Below are 17,277 nucleotides of genomic sequence, written 5' to 3' on the forward strand. Positions count from 1 at the left end.
AGTACCTGTTCAATGGCTGGTGGGGTAGCTGAAGCCCCGTCAGTCGAAGAAATCTGTTGCCTGAGTCACCCATTTCCTCCTCGTACTCTCTCAGGAGCAAGGAAGTCAGCAGGGTGCTTGCACTCCCCAAACATGCTCATTTTGTGTATGAATTGAGAATGCTCGGGGAGTGATGCCATCAGCAGCTGGAGGCATCCCTGCTGACTTCCTCACTCTTGAGGCAGCACAAGGAAGAAGGGGGCCTCGTTGGCAGTGGATTTCTTTGGCTGGTGGGGCTTCGGCATCCCTTCCAGCAAAGGTATGACATCTAAGGTGAGGGGGTGGGGGGTGGGGAGGGAGAGGACTTGTGTTAAGAGATGGGCGTCCTCAGCCAATAATGGAAAAAAGAAGGGCATCCTTGAGCATTTGGCCGACTTTACTTGGTCCAATTTTTTTCACGACCAAGCCTCAACAAGATCCCTTTTAAATTTACCTCCGTCTGGCAGCGAAGGCGCAGTGTCAGTGAAGGAGGCGGCGCTCCCGACGTCTCTACTAGTCTTCCCTTCGCTCAGTGTTCCGCCTTCTTCTGACGACAAGGAAATGACGTCAGAAGAAGGCAGGACATTGAGCGAAGGGAAGACTAGTAGAGACGTCGGGAGCGCCGCCTCCTTCACTGACGCTGCGCCTTCGCTGCCGGACGGAGGTAAATTTAAAAGGAATTTGGGGGGGGAGAAGAGGGCGGGCAGTTGGGACATGGGAGTGGGAGGGCAGGGGAGAGAGGAGCCTGAATGGGAGGGCAGCGATCATTTTCACGGGGGGCAGGGGGCACGCGCGCGCCAACTGTTAGTCTGCGGAGGGGCGCTGGGGGCGCCAACTGTTAGTCTGCAGGGGGGCGCCACAGACCCTTAGCACGGCCCTGAATCGGGGATGACCTCCCTTTACTCCCCCAGTGGTCACCAACCCCCTCCCACCCTAAAAATAAAAAAATATTTTTTCCAGCCTATATGCCAGCCTCAAATGTCATACCCAGCTCCAACACAGCAGTATGAAGGTCCCTGGAGCAGTTTTTAGTGGGTACTGCAGTGCACTTCAGGCAGGTGGACCCAGGCCCATCCCTCCCTACCTGTTACACTTGTGCTGGTAAATGGGAGCCCTCCAAAACCCACCCGAAACCCACTGTACCCATATCTAGGTGCCCCCTTTCACCCCTTAGGGCTATGGTAGTGGTGTACAGTTGTGGGGAGTGGGTTTTTGGGGGGGGGGTTGGGGGGCTCAGCACACAAGGTAAGGGAGCTATGTACCTGGGACCTTTTTCTGACGTCCACTGCAGTGCCCCCTAGGGTGCCTGGTTGGTGTCCTGGCATGTCAGGGGGGACCAGTGCACTACGAATGCTAGCTCCTCCCATGACCAAAGGGCTTGGATTTGGTCGTTTTTGAGATGGGCGCCCTCGGTTTCCATTATCGCCGAAAACCAGGGACAACCATTTCAAATGACCTAAGGATGACCATCTCTAAGGTCAACCTAAATTTCATGATTTCGGCTTCCCCAACTGTATTATCGAAACGAAAGATGGATGCCCATCTTGTTTTGATAATACGAGATGCCCCACCCCTTCTCAGGGACGTCCTTAGAGATGGGCATCCTTAGATATGGGCGTCCCCATTCGAAAATGCCCCTCCACGTCTTCCTCACTTTGAGATAGTCACGAGGCCACCTGTGACATGGGAGCTCAGGCCAATTCCCAAACAACACAGCCTTGTAAGTGGGGGGAAGGGAGTGGAGGGTTGTTATTTTTTTTTTAATAGAATTAAAATAGGGTCATATTAATTAAAAGCTTGGGAAGGGCAAACATAGATCTCTCTTTTATACTTTGTTCTTCTCCTCTGGTGGTTCCTGGATGGGTACCCTCCTTTTCTCTCTCTTTTTATGCTGACATTTTTCTAAGAGAGACAGCTGCTTTCCCTCTGAATATGTATTGAGGCTTGAATGAAGTGCCAGTTTTGTAGGCATTGCTCTGGACACCAAAATACGAAATCTATACTTGAGGCACTCTAATAAAGAAGGGTGTACCTTCTCAGCGTAAATCTGATTTATGGGATTCATGTGCTCTCTTCCCTGACAGCGGAAGAATAAAAATAGATACCAAAGCAGATTAGTCAACTCTTTAACTGGCAAGCAAGGGGCAGACCTGATTGTTAAGAAAAGAAATAGCTTAGTGATTAGAACATAAGCTGAGCCCCAGGGAAGCCAGAGTTCAAATGCCACTTCTGCCATTACTAGTAATGTGAACTTGGACAAGTAGCTTTGTCTTCCATTACCTCAGGGATCCACTTAGAGATAGATTTCCAAACAGTTGCCAAAATATAGGTGCTAGGATGATGCGTACTAGTTACAAATTCTATAATGGCAATTGTGTGCACAACTGCCATTATAGAATACTAGCATAAGTCTGCATTTATGCACTTAACTTTAGATGTGAGCACTTAAGCCAGCTCAATGGCTTGTTTTAATGCTCGTGCCTAACTATAGACAGTTAGGCATGTAAATGCTAATATTCTATAACTCGTGCATGCAAGTTCTGACATGTCCCCAACCTGCCAATGCCCTTCCTAGATCCAGGTCCCCCTTGAAGTTGCACGCTCTGGAAGGCAATCTTCTGCCCGAGGCAGGCATGAGATACCACCCCTGCTCCCGCCCCGTCTGGCATCTCCCCCTTCCATCCTCAACCCTCTTCCCCATATTTACCTTATTTTATTCTTTTCCAAAAGGCAGCAATGGCAGTGGCAGCGATTCCCATAGGCTGCCTTGCCATCAGCACCAGACTCTTCACTCTACTGCATTCCGCCTCTAAGGAAACAGGAAGTTATGTCAAGAGGTGGGCTGCAGTAGGGAGAAGAGGTCAGTGCTAGTGGCAGGGCAGTCTATGGGAATTGCGGCTGCTGCCACTGCCACCGCCACCTTTCAGAAAAGAAAATAATAAGGTAAACATAGGGAAGAGGATTGAGGAGTGAAGGAGAGAATGCCACTCCTTATTGCATCACCATGGAACATTTTCTTGTTAACCTTGATGAAAATGATAAAGGGGATGGGACGACTTCCCTATGAAGAAAGGCTAAAGTGGCTAGGGCTCTTCAGCTTGGAGAAAAGACGGCTGAGGGGAGATATGATAGAGGTCTAGAAAACAATGAGAGGAGTGGAATGGGTAAATGTGAACTGCTTCTTTACTCTTTCCAAAAATACTAGGACTAGGGAGAACGCAAAATACTAGGACTAGGGAGAACGCAATGAAGCTACAAAGTAGTAAATGTAAAATGAAATGGAGAAAATATTTCTTCACTCAATGTATAATTAAACTCTGGAATTTGTTCCCAAAGAATGTGGTAAAAGCAGTTAGCGCAGTGGAGTTTAAGGTTTGGATAGCTTCCTAAAAGAAAAGTCCATAAGCCGTTATTAAAATGACATGGGGGAAATCCACTGCTTATTTCTAGGATAAGCAGCATAAAATGTATTGTATTGTTTTGGGATCTTGCCAGGAATTTGTAACCTGGATTGGCCAATGTTGGAATCAGGATGCTGGGCTTGATGGACCTTAGGTCTGTCCCAGTATGGCAACACTTATGTTCTTAATGTATGTAAACTAAGTTCCATGGGTATAACAGGTAAAACTTTGAACTGGATAAAGGAATTCCTGATTCATAGACACTACAAAATTAAAATGGCTAATAAATTCTCAGACGATTGGGTGTCATCATGTGCGGAGTCCCAGGGTTCTCCATTCTCCCCATCTTAATTTACTGTTTATATGACCTCTTTTTGTTTTCTACCTTGGGTGTATATTTTTTTAATGCAGATGACATGTTTTTGTTAAAACCTATTGAAACAGACACATCTTCTACTTCTGTATTATTCAATGTATACATAGAATTGAAAAACAAAGTGCCATGCATGAGTTCAAGTTGAACAAAGAGAAATCAAAATTGCTATGGTTGACTCATATATATTCTTCAATCTCTGTAGAACTGTCATTAGTTTGCTATGAAGCTTATTTATTCAATTTTGTTGTAATCTGCTTTGAACTAACTAATGTTGGGAGTTGGTGGACTATAAATATTATATCATCTCATATCATATTAATGGATTAATGCTGATTTGTAAATGAGGCAATACATTTTACATAAACAGGGTTTGTTATGTCCACAGTTTGAGTGATTTAATAAGCAATATGCAAGAATTATTTTGGGGACCGTGTTATCCATTTATTATAACAACGTTTTGATACAGTTTTGTTGCTATAAGGAGGGATTGCGCCTCCATTTATTTACAGAACACCTTCAGGTTTTGCATCTGGGCAGTATATGGCACTGCACAATAGTTCAAAATGACTTTCTATAATGGTCATTGAATGGCTTACTCAGTAAAAGACAATAGTCTCGGGTCTGAAAACGAATTGATCTGCAAATTGCTCTTCATATCAAAAAATTTAATTTTCTTTTTTGGCAAAAATCCTGGTATTACTGTATTTCCAGTGGGGATTCAATGGCAGAAAATTAAACTCCCCCCACCCCCATATTTTTCAGGTTCTCAGTTTTAGCCAGAAGGCCAAGGAGAACCATCCTCATTTCATACCTCAGACTCTGCACTTGAGCCCAGGGATATTTGGGTTATAACCTTTTTTCTCACAATGCAAAAAGAGGTGTTATGGCCACCTCAGGAAATATTCAACCTGGTTCCTTGGAGACTGCTGAGCTTCCAAGTTACCTAGTTCCAGGAAGAGATTTTAGACCAGTCCTGGATTTTTGCCAATCTTATCCTGATGCATTATGGGACTTCAACACTGATTTTAATGGATAGAGTCAGGGACTACAAATACCACACCGCTTTAAGATATATGTTTAAAACCAGAACTGGCCAAAAGTTTTCCTGCTGAAATGGGATAACTTGGCTGCTCTAAGATTGATTCTTTCATATCACTTTTGCCCAGTCTCATGTTTTACAGGAAGAAGCGACAATGAGCAATGCTTCTGGCAGAGTTCTATAGAGATAAGACTTTCATTTTTCTGTCTTTTAGACTCTTTAAGTCGTGCATGTAAAACATTTTCAACCTACAATGGCTTCCTGTGTGACGATCGTGCCACTTGCTTATCAGCTTCACTGCTTTGTGATGGGAAAACAGACTGCAGTAATGGGGAAGATGAATCAAAGGAATACTGTGGTGAGCTTATTCAGTCAATGAACAGATAGCAAGTGATGTATTTAGAATTCACTTTTCATTGGTAATGACCTCATGACTTCTTTTTTAGGGGGTCTTTTTCAAAAGCGCGCTAGTGTTTTTAGCGCACACTAAACAGTAGAGGTGCCCATAGGAATATACAGTAATTCAAGTTTAATGTCCCAAACACTCATCAGTAAAATACTCTGTTGAAAAATAACTTATCCACAGTCAACATTTATCATATCCAAAGCTACGCTGCAAAGTCAATTCACATTTGTATGAATTTTTCTAAACGGGGCCATCAGAGTATCCTGCAGCACACACCTTGTGGGAACTACGTCCCTTTGTGATAATGGTGTGGCGCAAATCGTCATAGATCTGCTAATATATTTTGTTGTTATTATTTTTTTACAAATGTTTTTAAAGAAGAAGGAATCCGAAACCTGGCCATGTTGGCAGAGCCCTTGGTGAACAATCGCTGCCAGTTAAGTGCTATAATATGTGCATACCTTTTTCATCTCAATTCCATTATTGACTTTAGAGCATGAATGCTAAAGATATAACTAAGATTCAAAAAAATTTCTCTTAAAAAAAATTTGTTAATGCTAGATGGAGGAAGGGAGAGAGACATGGGCAGGGGGAGGGGAAAGAGAGAGAGAGAGAAAAGAGAGAGAGAGAGTGAGTGAGAGAGCCCCTTTGGAGCTAATTTTATGTTTAAACAGTTTTTATTAGCATTTAGCATATTAATCACACAGTACATTTCGCTGGACTAAATCATCGACGAATTATGCTATATAAGCCAATACAATTCTGAACAGTAACTTCAAACTTTTAATTCCCCCCCCCCCCCCCTTTCCCCTCAGCTTCCCCCTCCTACTCCACCTCCCAATCCTTTGGTAATCATACATCCGAATAATCTATAGACTCAGTACCCATTTAGTACCTCCTATACACCCTTACCCCCTCTGGGCTTGGACTCTGATAGCCCAGGGGTACCTCCCTCCTCTTCCCTGCGTGTCAACCTTAACTGGGGGACATTTTTGTAGGGAGTATCACTCCCCATATCAGGGTTACAGCAAATTAAGACGCAGACTTCGTCCTTGCGGGCTTAGTTCCTGTATGTAATGGTCCCAGATCCTTACAAAATTCTTTTTCCGTTTCGGAGATCCCTTTGCTTCCCTGGCTTCCCTGGCTTCCCAAGTGGCCAACTTGTGCACTTGGTTTCTCCAATGCCAGTAAGCCGGTGGGTCTGATGAGATCCAATTTTGTAAAATATTTTTTCTAGCCACCAAACATACTTTGCGACACCATATTCTATCCCCCCCAGCCTGTGTTTGGAATGCTGTTTGTGTATCTAGCACATAATGATCCCAGGTTCCATCCACGGGTTTCTTTACTATAAAAGACATAAATCTCTGGATCTCTCCCCAAAAAGCTGTTACTCTTGGACATCCCCAAAAGGCATGATATAGAGTGTGGGGTATGTGATCACATTTAACACATTTCTCCTCCCTTGTGCCGCTTATGTGTCCCCGTTGTCGTCCAGACATGTAGGCCCTCACCACCACTCTGAATCCACATTCTCGAAGTCTCTCATCTATAGTGAGGGCCGGGATATGTGCCAATGTCGCCCCAATGTCCCATCCCGCTAGGGTGGCTCCTGATTCCTTTTCCCATTTTTGTATTATATAGTTTAAGTTATGTGGTGGGGTTCGCTTCTGCAACATTTTATATATGTTTGATACTGTCACACCCGTCACCTCCATGGGTTGGAAAAATATCCGTACTTTACCCCCTAGTTTCCTCCGTAAGTCTGATTGGTGCAAGGCTAAGATGTAGTGTTTGGCTTGGGCATAAGCGAATCGGTCTCCTCATGCAGTCCCAATCTTTGCCTGTAATTCCTCAAACGGGATAATAGTCACTGCAGCTCCTAATAAATGCTCCACTCTTGTAATTCCTAGTTGTTCCCATCTGAGAAATACCGAATTACTTTGACCTGGTTCAAAATCCGGGTTCCCCCTAAATGATAAGAGCTCTGATGTTGTGGCACTCCCTCCCAACCTTTTAATCATCATCCTCCATGCCGCTTTCAGCGGTTGAAGCAAAGAACAACGTTTGAAGTGGGCCGGGAGCTGGCCTTGTTTTAGATGCAGCAAAGTGACCATGTCATAGGGGGCGAAATATTCTTCTTCTATATCTAGCGGTGTAAATATATTAGTCTGGCCAATCCAATCTCCTATATGCCTTAATAGGCATGCCTGATTATATCCGGCTAGATTTGGCAATCCTAGTCCTCTATGACCCCATCCTCCCAATAATAACGGAGTTTGCATTTTAGGTTTCTTTTGTGCCCAGCAAAACCTACTAAATACTCTCATGACTTTAGTCAAATCTCTCTTCAGTACACGCAGGGGGAGCGTCTGCATGAGATATAACCATCTCGGGAGTATTACCATTCTAATTAGATTTATCCTGCCTCTCAGCGTCAATGGGAGACCTTCCCATTTTTCTAACTGGCGTTTAGTCTCATCCACCATGGTGGAGCTAATTTTTAAAAGAGAAAAACGTCCAAATAGTGGCATAAACCTGCATTTGGACATTTTTCTCACAAAAATGTCCAAATTGGTATTTTCAAAACCAATTTGTAGATGTTTTTCTATGAAGTCCATCAGAAGTGTGTCCATATCACAAGGGGGCATGTTAAGGGCAGGATCTGGGCGTTCCTACACTTGGATGTTTTTCAGCCATAATGGAACAAAATAAACGTTTCCAGGACTAAAACTAAGACATTTTGAGCTATACCTGTTTTTTATATTGAATAAGGCAAAAAAAAAGGGGTGCCCTAAATGACCAGATGGCCACTGGAGGAAATCAGGGGTAACCCCCCACTACCACCTCAGTGGTCGCTGATCCCCTCCCACCCCCCACAAATGTGAATACAAATATGCTTTAGCAGTCTCTATGACAGCCTCAGATGTTAGAGCCAGGGACTCTGGTCCCTATCTCCCTCTACCTGTCATATTTGTGGGGGAAACTGTGAGCCCTCCAAAACTCACCAGAAAACCACTGTACCCACATATAGGTGCCCCCTTCATCCATAAGGGCTATTGTAGTGGTACACAGTTGTGGGTTTGGGGTGGGTTTTGGGGGGCTCAGCGGACAAGATAAGGGAGCAACAGTGAGATGTGTACCTGGGAGCATGTTTTTGAAGTCTACTGCAGTGCTCCCTAGGGTGCACCATTTATCTCCTGGGATGTCAGGGAGACCACTCTACTAACAAAAATGCTGGCCCTTCCTACATCCCAATGGCTCAATTTTGTATATTTTTCACTTGGACTTTTTTTTTTTTAATGGACCAAAAAACAAAACGTCACAACACCTTGTTAAAAACAGTATTTTCAAAAACAAAAGATAGATGTTTTTCTTTTTTCAAAATGAACTTTCCCATTCAGATTTTGTATGCTTTTTGCAAAACGTCTAAAGTCAGACTTAGACGTCATATCGAAAATGCCCCTCCATGTGTGCTACTAGGAGGTCAATGTACAAGCTTAGTTTATAAGGTGATGCCTTGGCTTTATAGGCACTTTTCACATCTTGTTGTAAGGATTAGCCTCCACATGTCTATGGAAAAAATTCTCAGTATGTAAGAGATTGCATTTCATTGTGTATCATAGGATCTAAGATTCCTTTTTCTGTTTGTTGTTCTACTCTGCCGTTTTATCATGTTCTCAAATAGACTTTATAATTACGCATTTAGTTTACTCAAATATTGTCTCAGCCCTAAGCACTAAAGTCAGAAGTATACAATGAAATAAAAACAGTTTCTGGTCACTCCTATAGAAAACAAAATTCCAACATAACAGAGTGGATGTGCCTCAATAAACACTGTACTCAAGGCAACATGTGTTGCAGGAAAAGGATTAAGTCACAGCCGTGTAAACCTGAACTGCTCGCCACATCAACCAAATCATGACTTTTCTCAGTCCATGCCACTTCAGAAAATCAAATGCACAGCATTTCATTACCTCACAAACGCATAATTAATTAATGGAGGGTTCAAAAGGTTGAACTTGTGTGGAGGTATGTTAAGGTGAATGTAAATGCCCTGGCTTATTTTTAGCCACAGACAAGCCAGACCCAGACAGTCAGCTATTAAGACTGCTATTTGACTAAAATTCATCTGTAAAAGATCTGAAAATTGGCTCAGAGTTACTTATAAATAGTTCCACATAAAGCCTAAAGTTCAGTAGGCCCAAGTGAAACTTTGATCATCACTGCCTACCTCTACTAAATCAGCTTTCGAATTTTCATGGCCTGTTTATTCCTCATTTCATCAACTTTGGTAAGGTCTGTGTGTCACATTAGGGCACTCCCTTGCTTTTTAATTTACAGATTTAGGGGACCTTTTACAAAGTGGCAGTAGGGCTACCTTATGTGTATCATGCTCCAAATTGATACTACTGCCCGGTTAGCACTCCCACCTGGTGGTAATTTTGAAGTTGGTGTGCGCTGTTTCCCATGGCTGGGTCTGGGAGGAGAGGATCAGATGTACTGACACTGTTGGGGGGAGGGGAACAGGGGATCAGATGTGCCACCTGGTGGGTGTGGAGACTCTGTACTGCACCCACTCTATCAGGCACTGCATGTAATGTGGTGCCTGTGAGGTAATTCTCTGCTCTGTGTGTTGAATGCATTTACTGCACAGGCTTTGCACTTACCATATGGTAATTTTAGAATTAACCGTGTGGTAAGTGCAAAATGTACTGCACTTTAATAAAAGAGCCCCTTAATTACTCCACAAGATGTTGTTGTAGAATGCTTCCACACTGGACCAATAAAATATATTTCCTTAGCTTACTTCAAACTGTTTCTTTTCTTCTGTCTTTGACTGCTGCCTTATCTGTTGACCTAGCTCTGTTCAAAGTGTCTGCATAATCAAAATTTCAATGCTATAACATATTTGATACTATTTCTTTTCTCTCTCTCTCTAGCACTCTGAATGGAATTTTCTTACCATTGCCCAGGAAGAAATCCTCACTGCTTCCCCCTTACTACTACTTATCATTTCTATAGCGCTACTAGATGTACGCAGCGCTGTACACTTCTTGAGTAGGGTTTGTCCTGCCATGGTACATCCTTCTTCTGGACTTGAGACCTCTTTCTTCCACTGGCTAGTGTCCAGAAAACCCTTGTTATATAAGGTTTGTGTCCATAGGCTGCAATGCCCTGACATTGGTTTTAGACAGGTTATAGTAGGTGAAATGTCCAGCTGCCACTTTATGATTGGTCCAGCTAATAAGGTATGATAACTCATGGAGGTTTAATCCTATGATGCCAAAACATAATTGGCATAAGCATACACAATCTATCATTTTGATAAGTCCTTTAATCATAACTTCCTTTAGTTACATATCTATTTATTGACCACCCAATTGAGTGGGCATATTTGTTGAGTTGAGATGACCTGGCACAACGGTTCTTGCACTTCCCATGATTCTAGAGTGAATATTCAAACTCCATGTCCACATGTTCTCTGGTACACCAGCTTGGATCAATAATATTGACAGCTCAGTTCTCATAATATTGCAATTCAGCCCTGGAATGTATCAGCTGAGCAGCCACGCCTAAATTGACCTAGCTTTCTGTAACTTATAGCTCCCAAAGTACCCCAGAACCCTAGAAGAGACGGTCTTACAAAATCCTGAGTGATGTAGAATGGGTAAAAGTGGATCAACCTAGACTAGAGGACACTGAGGGGCCCTTTTACTAAGCCGCGTAAGCGTCTACGTGCACCCAATGAGCGCCAAGATGGAGTTACTGCCTGACTATTGCATAGCTCTTGCGGTAATTTCATTCCGATACACGTGTCTGAAAAATATTTTTATTTTCGGACATGCACCAAGTGGCATTTGATGCGTGTAGGTCATTACTGTCCAGATTCTTTACCGCTAGGTTAATGGCTGGCGGTAAGGTCTCAGACCCAAAATGGATGCGTGGCAATTTTGATTTTGCTGCACGTACATTTTCAGCAAGAAAAAGACTTTTTTCACAGGCGAGCTGAAAAATGGATTGGCGCACACCCAAAACCTGCGCCTACACTACTGCAAGCCATTTTTCAGTGTGCCTTTGTAAAAGGACCCTTTAATGAAGTTACATGGCAATACTTTTAAACTGAATAGGAGGAGATATTTTTTCACTCAACTTGTTTTCTGGAGGATGTGGTTATAGTGGTTAGCATATCTTGGTTTAAAAAAAAGGTTTGGACAAGTTTCTGGAGGATAAGTCCATAGTCTGCTATTGAGATGGACATAGAGGAAGCCACTGCTATTATAGTCTTGCTACTATTTGGGATTTTGCCAGGTACTTGTGACCTGAATTGACCACTGTTGAATGCAGAATACTGGACTAGATGGACCACTGGTCTGACCCAATATGTCTATTCTTATGTTTTTAAACAGAAATGCACTTCCTCTTGCATTTTACAAAATACAAAAAGAGAAGATATGTATATTTCTGAATGTAGACACATTTATATCTTTACATATTTTAAATATTTTTTAATTTTCTACCTCTGGCATTTTATCTTTGTAATCAGGTTGGTCCCAGTTTCTCTTTTCCTCTTTGCTTGTGTTGGTCTGCTAAGTTGTTTTCCAGGGTCTTCTTTCCATTTTTCTTCATCCACTTGCCTCCTTCCTTTTCCTTTCTACATCTGGCTGACCAGTAATCTTCTCTATCTCCTTTTTTTGCCAGTTTCTCTCTTTTCTGCCTCACCATTCATAATTAGATTTTATCACTCATTTTCTGTCTCACCTTCCAGTCCTTAGTCTCCCAATCTCACTCCCTTCATTCTTCTGACTGTTCTGTCTCTCTCACCTTTCCCAGCCTCCTTCTCTCCCTCTGTCTTTCACTCAGTTCTTAGTCTCCTACATTCATCCTTTCTTCTCATCCCCTCCCAGCTCATCAACCTTCAACTAAGCCCAGATCCTTCCCTGTTACAATTCCTCCTGTCATCCAGCCCCTTTCTTTTTTTCTCTAACTTCCTACTTAGCTTCCCATTCCCCATCTTCCAACCTTTCACCAGTCCCATTTCCACATTCTCTTATCCGCACCAGTCACCTATCACTTTACAATATCTTGATCATCCTAAGGAATGGAAGACCTGAATTGGAATCGACTCCAGGTCTTCCCCACCGGGCCAGCACTGTCTACAATTTTGTTTTTGAGACTTGTTTTGTATTTATTGATGCAATTTTTGGAATACAATTTCCCATAAAAGAAAAACATGAAATGAAAGTATTGAAATAGAAGTATCCATGAAACATACAGCATGAATATACTTTTTTAAAACTTACTCTGGTCCACATCTACAAAAGGAGAAAAGAAATACAAAAAAAATCAATTAAAGAAAAACAAACCTCTGTTCTTCCAACAATATACCACCACTGCTGCAAAATAAACCCCATAATAAAAGGCTGAATACTCACAAATATAAATAACATTTACTGAGGAGTCTTATTTGCAAGAAAAAACTCAAATTGCAGTAGGTCGATAAAGTTATAACTATTCCCCTGATACCTAACAATGCATTTTTTTTTATTTATTGGTGCTTATATCCCACATAATATGAATGTTAAATTATTCAGTTCCATGTGGCTTACAATAATTAAGACTAGAAATGCATACAATATATTTTTACAAATATGATGAAGAAAACAAACAGTGAGATTTTGAAAAGAGCAAACAAAAAAAGATATAACATTTACTGTTTAGTTCATTGTCTAACAATGAAAAAAATTTGTTAAAAACATAACATAGTAGCATAGTAAATGATGGCAGATAAAGACCTGTACGGTCCATCCAGTCTAAGGAATGCCTTGAGAAATTTGAGAAATATTAGATAGTTGGTATTTCTTTTTATCTCACTAGGGATGGAGGTCCACCATTTTGAACCTGTATGTGAGAAATCTCTGTTCAATATGGATTTATATCTGATGTTTTTATAGCTAGGAAAATGTAGCATGAGATAGTTTCTTGATCTAGTAGACATATTGAAGGGTAGGTAAATCTATCAGCTTTATCATGTAATCTGGGCTCATGCCATAGATTATTTTGTAGATGAATGTATATATTTTAAAGGTGATTCTGGCTTTGACTGTAGCCAGTACATTTTAGATAATAGAGGTGATGCCCTATTGAATTTTGAAGCTTTGCATATGATTCTAGCAGCAGTATTTAGGGTAGTTTGAAGTTCTTGATGAAGTATTCATTATTCCCTTAATAGGCTGAGTTGCAGTAATCCACTTGTGAAATGACTATTGTTTGTGTAAGGGAACGAAAAGTAGAAAACAGGAAAAAAGATCTGATTCTTTTCAGCTTCCATAAAAGTTCTAAAGATTTTGGTTTCACGGAATTAACTTGACCTTCACATGGTAGGAATTGGTCGATGGTGATCCCAAGAATTTTCAAATTATGTTCCAATGGATAGTTGTCTGATTGATGGTAAATCTGGTCTGATTGTAGAAGTTGTTAGGACTAGAAATTATGAGAAATTTAGTTTTCTCCCTGTTTAATTTTACATGGAAGGATGTTGCCCAATTCTCCATGAGATCTAAGATTGATTGAATGTTGAAGAGGATATCCTGAATTTGAGTGTCAAAGGGAAGATAATTAGTCACATCATCAGAGTATATAAAAGACTGCAAACCTTTAGCCTCTAGGAGGTGACATAGGGGTTCCATCATGATGTTAAAGAGAATAGGAGATATTGGAGATCCCTGTGGAGCTCCACAATCTGGGGACCAGGCTGGAGAGGTGGATCCTCCCATTTTGACTTTGTATGTTCTGGATTTGAGGAATCCCATGAACCACTTATGAACATCTTCGCAAATGCCCATTGCATCAAGAATTGTAGGTAAGATGTTATGATCTACCACATTGAATGCACTGGATATGTTAAATTGTAGTAAGATAATCTTCCTACCCATTCTTAACATTCAGGGGAACTTACATAAAAGGTCACCCCTCTGGTAGCAAGTTTAGGCTGAAGCTGGAGAAACATTTTTCTCCAAACGTGAGTGGCCGTAGCCACATCAGGGAACACAGAAACCCCTTACAAAAATAAATCTCCTTAAATATCAAATAATTCTTAAATATAAGCAATTTATCAGACTGAACACAAGACCCAGGAGGTAGCTCTATTAACTATGTTGTCACTCAGGGACTTTAAGAAGAAATGTTTAGACTATCCATAAAAATCATTCTCTTTCTTCTTCACAGTTGGCAAATAGAACATGTTGGAAACAGCTACATTCTCAGGTTTGTTTACTTCATGACATCTCTCAAGTACATAGTCTTCAGTTGGTTCAGGGCCAAACACCTAGTTTTTCTAAAAATCTAGTAACCCTGTTGGAATTCTCAAGTTCTTCCAACTTCAAATGTATAGCAGGGCTGTCCTTAATAAACATAGCCCCCAACTTCTAAACTGTGGATTCCTGGATTTCTAAAATTCCAAAAGTTGCTACACTTCTCCTAATCTAGACTCATATTCCCCCATCTCGGCCACAGAAAACTCAGAAGTTTGAGAAACATAACTATTAAGAGTAGTTTCAATTCTCACCAATTCCTCCTAAATGGCCTCAAGGTCTATCTTCTTGCTTCCAGGAGCTGTTGCCCATGAACCTACAGACCTATCACATCCTTTGGGAAGGAAACCAAAACTGTAGATGAAAACCCAACAGCCTGTCTTGCCTGCTTGATCATTGCAGCACTAAATGGTCCTAACTGCTTACTCAACATAACCCATAGCAGATGAATCCAGTTGGTCAAACTCTTGCTGGTGTTGCTTTGGTTCATCTCCATTTGGCAATGACAAACATCCAGAGATGTCCTCTAGTTGTGTCAAAGACTGGCAGGGAGGTTAGGGCCACAAGAGAAGCACTTGTGGACACCTTAAGGGCCAAAGGGTGATCAGTAGGTCCCTGTATAACTTATTATTGCTGCAAAGAAACCAGGCACTTAGCTTTCCTCTTTAACCTAAATTTTCATTTGGGGAGACTGAAGACCTGCAAACAAAAATCAGTGGAGAAGCAGCCACACATGCATCTTAATGTGGTGCTATCTTGACCTATAAGCCAAATACACATCTTCTGATATTAAAAGGCTTTTATTCCCATCACTTTAAAACATACAGTGCTCAGTGTGGACACGTTTCACTTTCCTAGAGACTGCATCAGGGGCTATAACTGTATGGCAAAACATATAAAATCATGTCTTGAACATAAATAAATAAATAAATAAATAAATAAAATAATACATAAATATGCACTTAAAATACACAAGCTATTTAACATAGCAGGGTTAATCAGATCAGAAGACCAAGTAAAAAAAAATAAAGCTTGCATCACAATCATATATTTGCAAAGGTTGAAAACATAGAAAACTATCAAAAAGGACTTCCTACATCCTAAAACATATAAAAGAGAGACATACCTATTAGAATCCCAAAGGGCACCTGCATCTATTAGTGGTTAGTCCAAATAAAACAGCAGGAATTGGCAGCACAGCCTAAAGACAGCAAAAATCAGCAGCAGGGAATTAATAAAAATAAATATAAAATTATAGCAAATTATAACTACAGAAGGGAAACAGTAAGTCACAGATAGCAGCGAATGTTCCCACTTGCATAAGAACATAAGAATAGCCATACTGGGTCAGACAATGGTCCATTTAGCCCAGTATCCTGTTTCCAACAGAGGCCAAGCCAGGTCATCAATAACTGGCAGAAACCCAAAATAGTGATAACATTCTATGCTACCAATCCCAGGGCAAGCAGTAGCTTCCCCATGTCTGTCTCAATAGCAGACTATGGATTTTTCCTCCAGAAACTTGTCTAAACTTTTTTTAAACCCAGATATGCTAAGCGCTGTTACTACATCCTCTGGCAAAGAGTTCCAGAGCCCAATGAAAAAAATATTTCCTCTTATTTGTTTTAAAAGTATTTCCATGTACCTTCCTCGAATGTCCCCTAGTCTTTGTAGTTTTAGAGCAAGTAAAAAAAATTGATTCACTTCTACTCGTTCTACACCACTCATGATTTTTTAGACCTCAATCATATCTCTCATCTGTCTCTTTTTTCCAAGTTGAAGAGACCTAACCTGTTTAGCCTTTCCTCATATAAGAGGGGTTCCATCCCCTTTATCATTTTGGTCGCTCTTCTTTGAACCTTTTCTAAGGAGACCAGAACTTATTGAGTTCAGTTCTGAAGATGAGGTCATACAATGGAGCGATACAAAGGCATTGTAGTAGTTTTGGTCTTATTTACCATCCCTTCCCTAATAATTCCTAGCATCCTATTTGCTTTTTTGGCTGCCGCCGCATACTGAACAGAAGATTTCAGCATATTATCTAAAATGACACCTAGATCAATGACACCTAGATCTTCTTCTTGGGTGCTGACCCCCCAAGGTGAACCCTAGCATCAGGTATCTATGATTCAGATTATTCTATCCATTGTGCATCACTTTACATTTGTCCACATTAAATTTCATCTGCCATTTGGATGCTCAGTATTCCAATTTCCTAAGGTCACCCTGCAATTTTTCATAGTCTGCATGTGTTTTTAACAACCTTGAATAGTTTTGTGTCATCTGCAAATTTAATCACCTCACTCCTTGTTCCAATTTCCATATCATTTATAAATATGATAAATAGCACCGGTCTCAGTGGCACTCCACTATTCACCCTCCTCCATTGAGAGAAATAACTATTTCACTGACCATTAACTGCTCCTCATTCAGCATCAAACAGGTGCCCTTTGGGACCCTAATAGGTGTGTGTCGCTTTTATATGTTTTAGGATGTAATTCCTTTGTGATAGCCTGTGTATCTATGTATGTATTAAGGCTTATTTTTGTTTATTTATTTGGATTTTGCTCACACCTTTTTCAGTAGTAGCTCAAGGTGAGTTGCATTCAGGTACACTGGGTATTTCCCTGTCTCTACAGAGCTCACAATCTATAGAGGGTTAAGTGACTTGCCCAAAGTCACAACCAGCAGTGGGATTTGTGCCAGCCACTGTGGGATGTCAA

The 17,277-nt window shown here is 41.2% G+C and overlaps 1 protein-coding gene across 1 annotated transcript in view; it reads left to right on the forward strand.

Annotated features, from left to right (window-relative positions):
• LOC115461885 (low-density lipoprotein receptor class A domain-containing protein 1-like) overlaps positions 1 to 17,277 on the forward strand; it is a 43,647-nt gene that overhangs the window by 14,407 nt on the left and 11,963 nt on the right. Inside the window, exon 4 of the mRNA XM_030191945.1 lies at positions 5,049 to 5,192. Within this exon, the coding sequence (XP_030047805.1) occupies positions 5,049 to 5,192 (144 nt within the window). The remainder of the gene's footprint in view (positions 1 to 5,048; positions 5,193 to 17,277) is intronic.

Source organism: Microcaecilia unicolor, chromosome 2 (assembly GCF_901765095.1).
Source record: "Microcaecilia unicolor chromosome 2, aMicUni1.1, whole genome shotgun sequence".
Lineage (NCBI taxonomy): Eukaryota > Metazoa > Chordata > Amphibia > Gymnophiona > Siphonopidae > Microcaecilia > Microcaecilia unicolor.